The 10,219-nt window shown below is 35.2% G+C and overlaps 2 protein-coding genes and 2 long non-coding RNA genes across 4 annotated transcripts; 2 read left to right on the plus strand and 2 right to left on the minus strand.

Annotated features, from left to right (window-relative positions):
* Positions 1-469: 469 nt before the first annotated feature.
* Positions 470-1,321, minus strand: LOC135076542 (uncharacterized). The gene is made up of 3 exons (XR_010258296.1): positions 1,225-1,321; positions 1,039-1,153; positions 470-941 (listed from the first exon to the last, which is right to left on the minus strand). It is a non-coding gene; the product is annotated as an uncharacterized LOC135076542 (long non-coding RNA).
* Positions 1,322-2,561: 1,240 nt separating this feature from the next.
* Positions 2,562-5,127, plus strand: LOC135076543 (POU domain, class 2, transcription factor 1-like). Its single transcript, XM_063970988.1, has 3 exons — positions 2,562-2,644; positions 2,940-3,030; positions 3,549-5,127. The coding sequence occupies exons 1-3, from the start codon at positions 2,591-2,593 to the stop codon at positions 5,057-5,059; spliced, it is 1,656 nt and encodes a 551-aa protein (XP_063827058.1). The 5' UTR covers positions 2,562-2,590; the 3' UTR covers positions 5,060-5,127.
* Positions 5,128-6,254: 1,127 nt separating this feature from the next.
* LOC135076544 (protein zerknuellt 1-like) lies at positions 6,255-8,446 on the minus strand. The gene is made up of 3 exons (XM_063970989.1): positions 8,366-8,446; positions 8,123-8,249; positions 6,255-7,359 (listed from the first exon to the last, which is right to left on the minus strand). Exons 2-3 carry the CDS (start codon positions 8,240-8,242, stop codon positions 6,256-6,258), a joined length of 1,224 nt encoding a protein of 407 aa, XP_063827059.1. The 5' UTR covers positions 8,243-8,249; positions 8,366-8,446; the 3' UTR covers position 6,255.
* A 592-nt stretch (positions 8,447-9,038) lies between these two features.
* LOC135076545 (uncharacterized) lies at positions 9,039-10,219 on the plus strand. Its single transcript, XR_010258297.1, has 3 exons — positions 9,039-9,113; positions 9,240-9,327; positions 9,810-10,219. It is a non-coding gene; the product is annotated as an uncharacterized LOC135076545 (long non-coding RNA).

A 10,219-nucleotide genomic window follows, 5' to 3' on the forward strand; every position in this document is an offset into this window, starting at 1 on the left:
TATTTTGTTGCAATTTCATAAAAAACTTGCGCGCAAAAAGCAAATCTAGTATGTAAATCATCAAACTTCTAATGCTCGTAACTCAGTTCAGACTGAGTTTAGAGGTATACATGCCGTAGTAAGTTTGGTTTATTACACTATTTTGTAATCAAACAACAAAGTTTGGTTGATGGCCGCGCGAAAAAAAAAAGACGCCACTTTCCATACAAAATCTGGCATTGCCATTTGAAGATATGTTATACTTAGGTATACATATTTATTATTATAACATCTAATTATTAAACATAAATTTTACAAACTATAGAAACTAGAAAATTAAAGAAAAAAGAGAAGAGTAAACTAATAACAAGACAAAAATAACTATAAATAAATTAATAACTAATAAATACATAAAAAACTCATAAAACTCATTTATTTATGCATTAGGCTTTTAAAGAGCACTTTTACACATCCCAGTATTAACCCTACCACTGCTTCAGGACTATAAACGGACCAGCAGCGCAAGGAACTCAGTCACATCATCACACAAAACAAAAAAAACATACCTTGAATAATAATTGATATTGATTTTTTCTTCAGTCGTCATTTAAATCTACAGCCTGCAGTCTTTCCTGGATTACACAATTCGACCAAGTCATGGTTTTTATCTTTGGCATTGACCAACTCATTCATAGTGTCTGGCCAAGTATCACATAGGTACTCGTCTTTGCCCTGGAGTTTCAAGTGCAACTCCATTATAGGGCATGGAAAAACATTGCTTTCTTCAGTCGCTTTTGATTTCTCCTTTAATTCTTTTGGTATGTGAGACGGCGATGGTTCCAACCAGGCTTTGACAGCCTGACCGCTAACAGATCACAATACCTTTGGTCATACTTCGATCCTCTTTGAAGACGTATTCTTCTTCTTTGCTGACGAAGTCACCATCAGCTTCAGACCATCGGCTGAAGGAACGAGTGAAAAGAAAATGTCTGTACTGAATTATACAATTCGGCCAAGTCATTGTTTTTATCTATAGCTGTAAATTTTGCTCCTACTCACCCCGATCCTCTCTAGCGAAGTATTATCGGCTTCAGAAAACCACCAACGCCATAACCTTCTGTGGGGTAATCTCTGCGCGTCACCAACGGCTTCAGTCCATCGGTTGCAGGAACGACTGAAAAGACAATGCCTGTAAAAGCCGAGTCATGGTATTTATTTACAGTTATGAACTTTTCTCCTACTTACTCTGACCCTCACTGGAGAAGTAACGTCTGCTCCAGAAAACCACCAACGCCTAACCTCTGTTGGCGAGTCACCATAGGCTTGAGACCACTAGCTGAAAGAACAACTGAAAGTACAAAGGTTTTTTTTAGTTAAATATCTACTGTAAATTATTTAAAAACAATTCCTTTAGATTTAGTATAAACATTATCAATATTAAAAGGCATTTATAAATAATAAAACTTACAATGGTATGTGGAGTTAGTGGCCATATTGAAAGTTAAACGTGGTCAAACCGTTGCCACTCAGAAAGTTAAACCAATTCCTCTATGTTGCCACTGCTATAGTGACGTGAATTTCGCAATCAAGTCTTGAAGCCCAAAAAAGCATCATTATAAATATTTCATTTAATAATACCTACCTAGCTTCTTAGTAAAAATGAGACTGTTACTTTATGTAGGTTTTAAAAATTATAAAAGCAGAATAATCAAAAAAGATATCTTATCGTTGTGTTTTTTAGGCGTTAGAAAATAACGGAAAATACTAATAATAACTTGAAAAGGAACGCACCGCAGTCGCCATCAGTGGCGCCCTCTCTAAACGGGTCTGGCTGGAGAAGTTGCTTCGGCCCGAAAAAAAAGAGCTGAAAAAAATTGAAGATCGTTATTTAAAAAAAAAATGCCGAATGTTTTAAACAGGTGTGTCTGGTACAGCTGCCTTCAAGTCTTTGTAATTAAATCTAAAAAAGAAAAAGAAAAATTAGGTAAATATTTTATCTATGCTAAAACAAATGGCTATTCGGTCTATTGGCATTAATATATGGCTTCAGAACTATGCCTCTAAGGTGATGGTTCATTTATCACAGGTAAGACAGTGTAGGTAATACCTGCCCCTCTAGACAATGTAATAATATACTCGTAAATGACAGATTAAACTAAAACGCTTTACGAAGAAAAGTCGGAACGAAGCGATTTCGGAAAAAAAACTTTTACTCTGTGTCTGCTGCACGTGTCTGTCTGTGATACTGTATCGTAGATTAGATTAATCGATTTTTATGTTTCGTTTCTTAATACGTTAATTTATTTAATGATAAAAACCTTAATTCACACAATCCATTGTGTTTGATTTAAAAACGTATAATCGACCAAGACACCAAGGTGACCCGGTAGCCTAACATACAAATCTTTAATCATATCAAATAAAGCACTATTATTAGAACATTCTACCGTCTTTTTCGACTTTTAAAACTCGACACAGCTGCACAGTAACGCCACCAAAACCGTTTCACTTGATAGATCCGTTAAAGATGATACAAAGATACCCGCAAAATTTATAAGTAGTGCTTCCCAACTGGTGCTAAGTGGTGCAAAGTATTTTAATTTATTTCAAAATGTTTTCCAATGTATTGATGACCGCGTTGACTCCGCTGTGTAATACAGATGAGGTAATTCATTATAATCAACATATTTATTCTTGTCCTTAATTTTATCACATTCCTAACTACTGAACCGAAAGATGTCCACTGCTTGCGAGCTCGAATGCGGGCAGCACAGAGACAGTTTTTATAAAAATCCTTCGCCTTGTGTATCTCCATTTATGAGCATTTTAATCACATCACATCATAAGACAGTTATTCGTGGATGAATTTTAGTATGTTTCAGTAATTTAATTAGTATTCAGACTTCGAAAACTTGTATTGAAGCTGCATGTTTATTGAAATATTCAAACTATTTTTACAGAATAGTAGCTGGCAAAATCGACCATTTACCAGCGACTGGCCTGAAAACCAGCAAACATTTAACACAACACAGATGATCGCCGAACCAAGAAGTAAGTGCACTTGCATTTGAAATAACAATTGCTTATTTCTTTAGACAAAATAAGCTCCATTCATGGTTTAAATAATATGTATCACTTAGTTACCACACGTTTTTGTGCAATCAGTTGAAAAAAATGTTGCTTTTATTAATAAAATAAATAGCCTACTTCTTGGACCTTCTACACAACTCTAGTTCCAAACTAAGCAAAGCCAGGAAAGACTGCGGATAAAAATATACTTATTATGCTTTCTTTTGTAAATACTATTTTATTCGTAGAAAACTTCCACGCCAATACAACGACATAGTTGACGTAGACACAAAATGTATTATATTATGCGGGAATTGAACTCGCGATCTTCATCACCATAGTCTGGTACGCAAATGATACAACATCTACCTTTCAATGTTGTTTTAATGTTTAACTATCATGTAACAATTGCCATCAGCCACCAGCCAGCAGCATTTTGAAGTACGTAGGGATTTTTATTTAGTTAAATTGTTATTCTTATTTTATTGCTTCTATTTCAGATCCAGTAATTAATAGAACTATAAAGAAAAAGAAGCGAAACCGTACCGCGTTTAACACGGATCAATTACTAGCATTAGAGCATACGTTTGCCAGAGCAAAGTACATCACTGGAGATATGCGCAGTGACCTTGCCAAGTCTCTCAATATTGGAGAAAGATGTATCAAGATTTGGTTCCAGAATAGAAGAATGAAGGAAAAAAAGGAGTCTTATGAATCAAGCGACGCTTCTGAAACAAGTAGCGTTATGGAGGAATTACCAGTTGGATTACCCACTCTCCAGGAAATCGCTAATGGCAACACTGTTCCTCAAGTCCTGCCTTATAACCATACGTACTCCCAAATAGGAGCGGTAGGTGATAATCAATTTTATATGAACCAGTTAACAGACGTTCTAATGCATGACTTGTCCAATCAACTTTGTGACCGCTCTGAGAGTAATCGTGGAGTCACGGAGGACTCGCCTACTGCTGAACCGTTTGCTGATGATAGGAGTACTTACCCTACATCTTACTTTCCTACGTTGGCAGACTATTTTTCGGGAAGAAGCTACCAGTATGATACGCAGCAATACGATTCTAGTAGCACTATCAGCGCTGAAACACAGCAGTATGAGAATAATGCCACTGAAACGCAGCAGTACGAGCCTAGCAGCATCAATGCCACTGAAACGCAGTGGGCAGCTAGCAGCGTCAACAGCGCTGAAACGCAGCAGTACCAGCCTAGCAGCATCAATGCCACTGAAACGCAGTGGACTGCTAACAGCGTCAACAGCGCTGAAACGCAGCAGTACGAGCCTAACGGCGTCAATACCACTGAAACGCAGTGGACTGCTAGCAGCGTCAACAGCCCTGAAACGCAGTGGAGTGTTAGCAGCGTCAACAGCGCTGAAACGCAGCAATACGAGACTAGCAGCATCAATGCTACTGAAACGCAGTGGACTGCTAGCAGCGTCAACAGCGCTGAAACGCAGCAGTACGAGCCGAACAGCATCAATGCCACTGAAACGCAGTGGAGTGCTAGCAGCGTCAACAGCCCTGAAACGCAGCAGTACGAGCCTAACGGCGTCAATACCACTGAAACGCAGTGGACTACTAGCAGCGTCAATAGCCCTGAAACGCAGTGGAGTGTTAGCAGCGTCAACAGCGCTGAAACGCAGCAGTGCGAGCCTAGCAGCATCAATGCCACTGAAACGCAGTGGACTGCTAGCAGCGTCAACAGTGCTGAAACGCAGCAATACGAGACTAATAGCATCAATGCTACGGAAACGCAGTGGACTGCTAGCAGCGTCAACAGCGCTGAAATGCAGCAGTACGAGCCGAACAGCATCAATGCCACTGAAACGCAGTGGACTGCTAGCAGCGTCAACAGCCCTGAAACGCAGCAGTACGAAACTAGCAACACCAATCCCACTGAAACGCAATGGACTGTTAGCGACTACGAGACTAGTGGCATTAATGCTACTGAACCGCAGTGGACCGCCAGCTATTTTAATTTTAATTATTTCCAATGAGTCAATACATTTTTATTTATGATATTAACTGCGTTTTTATAACGCAATGTAATATTTTATCATGTTCCGCTTGTGACTATTGTAATTTATTCAAAATAATATTATTTTTACTTACAACAAATAATAAAAATAATATAAATACTTAGGTAGATTATAATAATATAGTGAAGCTTTAATTTAATTATGTGGTATTACTGCTACTTTCATAATTTTTAGACGAAATTACATTTGCAAATCTCCAAGTGATTATTATTATTATGGTTAATAATATTATGTGTTAGAAATGTAAATAAGCTGTCGATATATTGGTGCTTTACGTACTGAAGTTAGTTATTATATATTTTAATAAGTAATAAGTATATTATTATGTACAGAATTGGCATAGAATAGTTCTGTTTATGTACATGGTATTGATATTTAAAACTCAGTGAGTCTGAAAAAGATTTTCTAGACAGTGAATTATTAAGCCTGTGTTTTTAGATTTAAGGTTATTTATTATTATTTATTCAGATTACATATTTTTAAATCAACTGACTAAGTTCTATGGAATTAATGAAGTGTTTGATGAATATCAGTAGATATCAATATTGTTTTAGTTGTTTAAGATAGATTAATAACTAGTGTCGAATTTAAAGCATTATAATAATAATTTATCGAATAATTTATACACTAGAAGTGTTCCACTTCCGAAATTCTAATGGTTTTTACTTTTAAAACTTGAACCCTTTTCATATTTCCATCCTAAATATTTCTATGATCTAAAGGGACACATTTGTTCTTTACTATACTTTTAGTCTTAACCATAATGTTAAAATTACTAAGGATTTATGTAACATACTTTTATTATTGAAATAAAGATTACCCCAATATATTTTTTTATTTCAAATCTTATACAATAATAACAACTGGTACATACACATCGTCAACCTTGTTCTATAGGTACTGGAACGGTAACATTACTTTATAACTGTAAATACATGATTAAAAACATCAGACATTTCCATTGTATCTTAGAAATTCAAATTGACTATATGGGTTTACCCATATTGATTTGCAATAAATTTTAATAAAACACTTTTTATCCACAACATAGTTTCGTCATAATTTAATAAATCATTAACATAATTATTATCAACAAATAGATAAGAATAAATAAGATTAAAATTAAATAATTAATACTTAGTTAATAATTTGTTCTATTTAGGTTTATTTGGTGAAGTAGCTATTTCAGATTTGACTTGAGGACTAGAGCTGGATTCTGTTGAAATGGATGGCGGAGCATCAGTGGTGGATGGGGGAGCATCATTGCGGCAGTTACATTTGCATTTTTTGCAATGCGGAGATGGAGCCCTCAACAGCGGCCCAGGTGGATTACCAGGCACAATACCAGGCACATTCACCCCGGGCACTCCAGGCTGCATTATCGGCACAACATTCACTGGCTTCCATAATATATTCCCCGCAGACAAAAGAGACTGCGTGTAATTCACGTAAACAGGAATTAGACCTGAATTTGACGGGCTCACGCTAGTTTGAGGACTTGGCAACCGACTCTTACTACTCGATTTAATCGAAAGGTCTTCAGGCAAAGATTGTTGCTCAAACCTTGATACGCGTTGCCGCCGTGGCAATCGTGGAGGTGTTGTAGGTACTGGTACTGGTATCGTACGAACTTCTTCCGTTTTACTTTGTGGTTCTTTGACAATATTCTGGTATTTCTTACATAAGTCTATTGAAAATTCTGCAGACGAACGGTATTCCGATTGAGAACTAGATTTGGTTGATTTGCTGGATTGCGCTTTAGGTGATCTGAGAACGATGGTTTCTGGGACCGGTGATATTGATTCTTTGTAATATTTAAGTTTGTCTGTATCAAAATCCTGTCCTGAATTAGGTTCCGAGTCTGTCAAGTCTATATGCTCAACATGGCTTACCATTGGAGACACTGTCAGTTCTGGTAAAGGGTTGGGATTGGGAGGTTCATTGATTAGTGGTATTAACTGAGTCGATACGCCAATTTCTTCATTGACAAAGTCTACGGGACTCGTGAAGCGTTGGTCATCAATTTCTAGGTAGCCTAGTTCTTGGTCTTTCTTTTCTCTCATTCGACGATTTTGGAACCACACTTTTATTGCTTTTTCGGGAATATTCAAGTAATCTGCTATTACTTTACGTTGATTTTTATCTATGTACGGAAATTTCTTGAACTCCATTTCCAAGAAGTTGATTTGCTCTGTCGTGAAGGCAAGTCGATTTCTTTTGCTTTTCTTTATTGGGATTTGTTGTCCTCGTAAGTCTATCTGAAAAATGTAATATAATCAATTATCATTAATGAGGTTCTTCGACATCTTAAATGATATAAAATATGTAAATTAAAGTAATTGTGGAGTGGTAGGATTTTCCATAAAATCGATGAAAGATAAATAAAGATTGATCACATTAAATAATTAGGTAAGATGGTTAATATAAAATAATACTGCAGTGGAGAACCACGTCTTGCCAAGAAATAATAGAACAACGATGTATTTACCTACGTAATGTCGATTAATCGGAATCAATACCGTGCGTCGAAAAATACTCAAGCTAATGATAATGATGATGAATATTTCTAGCATTACACCAAATAGTGTAAAGATAATTATTTCGTTTTATTGTAATAATAATTAGATATTGTTGACTGATGACGTCATTACTCATTAGTTAATTATGTATAATTACTGACAACATTTAACGTGGCAGAGTTAGTTAAAATTCGATTCATCATAATTTTCACAAACAGTTTTAAATTTCATGTATTTTATTGGCGCTGAAAAACTAGTATGTAGATTCCACAATTTTGTTCCAAATGTGGCATGCGTTATTGTTTTCTTTATATAATAATAGTTAATACCTACATACCATTTTTCAGTTACACAAGTACCATTTTAAATTTTAATAAATGATATTTAAAAATTTTGTTTCATTTGTTTAACCATTATGAGACATATACAACTATTAAAGTTTATAATTAAACTTGAATAATTTGTAGTGTCATTTTATAATATTGGATTATAAAAAACTTACAACTTCTGAGACTTCGGTACGAAATGTTTCTTCAGTAGTTTCCTGTATGTGGCGTTGATGATGATGATGAAGACGATAATAATGGTCCCCACTCCCTCCTGGCCTGTTCCACGGATGCATCCTCAACCTAAACATTTCAAACAACACAATATGAACAAAAACAATAAAAACTAATGAACTGTAATTAGCAGTACGAGTATATATAGTAGCCGTTCTTCGCACATTATTTAATTAACATCTTACCTAATCACTAATCAAGCCCATTAACTAATAATAATTATGTTTAATATTAAATCAATAATGAGAATAATGATTTACTTTAAATTTATGCTCACTCAGTATGACGATTGTAAATTTATTAAAGTGTAATGTCAGTATGTTAAGGTAGTCGAACATTTTATTTACCGTCAATTTAGAAAATCTGTTTTTTTTTTCATCATCGGATTTTGTAATTGTTTTTGTATTTATTTGCTAGTGAGATACAGGCCAAGAGTGTGCCAAGAGCATCCTCGTTGTAGTTAAAAAAATTGAAACTAATGCTATTCGCCCAATTTAATTTAATGTTATACATTAAAATATACATTCATTAAAATTAATGTTACACAATATTTATATTCGTCAATTTATTAATAGCCACCATTTCATAAATGACAACCATTTGTTTCGAAATATAAGCCAGACAATCTCCAAAAGAACACAGTTGAATTTTGCGTCCTGAAGCATAAAATTAGCCTAAAAAATCAAGATAAATTTCGTGTTTACAAGTGTTGCAAAAAGTTTTTTTTAATGATGTCGTGATTTACCCCAAAACGTCTCAAATTGCTTTGGTCCAGTGTACAGTGTGTGTGTTTCAAGAAAAAAAAAGTGAGGTGTATGTAGTCGGTTAGCAGATTCGAATTTGTGCTGATCATCATTCATCGCATCATCATCATGTGACGCGCTAGGGCGCGCTTAACGACTTTACTGTGTGCTCAGTGATACCCAACGAGTTGTAAGTATTGCTTAGGATATAAATAGTTTTGTTTTGAACCTATTAACTAATTGTTCATGTGAGATAAAATGAATGAGTTAAATGATAAGTTTTTGTCGGCTTGTAACGGATTTCATTTCTTCCCAGGTTGAGAGCCGGTATTGCAGTCACCAGTTACCTTGCCTGACCATTGAAGTTTCCACGTGAGCATCGGAGTCAATATCAAATTCGTTATGTGAGTAATACTTACGATTATTAAACTATTTTCTATTTTGACAAATACCCTTTGTTACTTACTTCATAACATTATTGTGGTATCATAAGTACTGTTTTATCTTGATATGCTCAGAACAGTTGATCGGTACAATATACTTCACTGAACACTGAATCTATAGCAGATTATGTACCATCCTAGGCTGCATCCCACTTAACACCAGGTGCGATTTTGGTCAAATAGTACCTGCCTTGTTCTGCACTATTAAAGTCTCCTCTCCACATGTCAAATCTTTAGGAAGATTCGATGTTTAAAAATTATAGCATAATTTTAATTGCTTCAACTACGCGTACGCTCAGAATATGATGTTACTTATTTGTATGTTGATGTTACGCCCTACAGTTTTGTAACGTCTGGTATAATATTGTAATGACCTAGCGAAATCAGACCCCGAAAATAATTTATTCCAACTAGAAATGAAAGTTTTAAATTTTTATTCGCAGATCGATCGACATCATGGTGCTGAAATACTTATCTGCCTACGTAAGAAATAAATTAAGAATGGAGCGCAAAAAGATGCCTACATCGGATGGAAGTCTTTCTTAGTGATCAGTGATTAATTCAACATCCTACAGTTCTACACACGACTCCATTTTGAGTTTTCCGTACTGGTAAATGACGTTACAGCGTTTATTTACTACCCACAGAATGCATCAAAATATCGATAGTAGATACTGTGTTTACGAAAAACATAAAGATTAACAAATTAACAATGCTTCACACAAGGACATAATGTCAATTACCTATAATGGTCATTGTCATTGGAATCGACAAAATGAAAACTTCATGGCTTGTCAAGATTTTGTTACACTGCCCATATTATTATTTAGTTATGAGTTAGTTTCAGTTCAAA

This window comes from Ostrinia nubilalis, chromosome 12, assembly GCF_963855985.1.
Source record: "Ostrinia nubilalis chromosome 12, ilOstNubi1.1, whole genome shotgun sequence".
In the NCBI taxonomy this organism is placed as follows: Eukaryota; Metazoa; Arthropoda; class Insecta; order Lepidoptera; family Crambidae; genus Ostrinia; species Ostrinia nubilalis.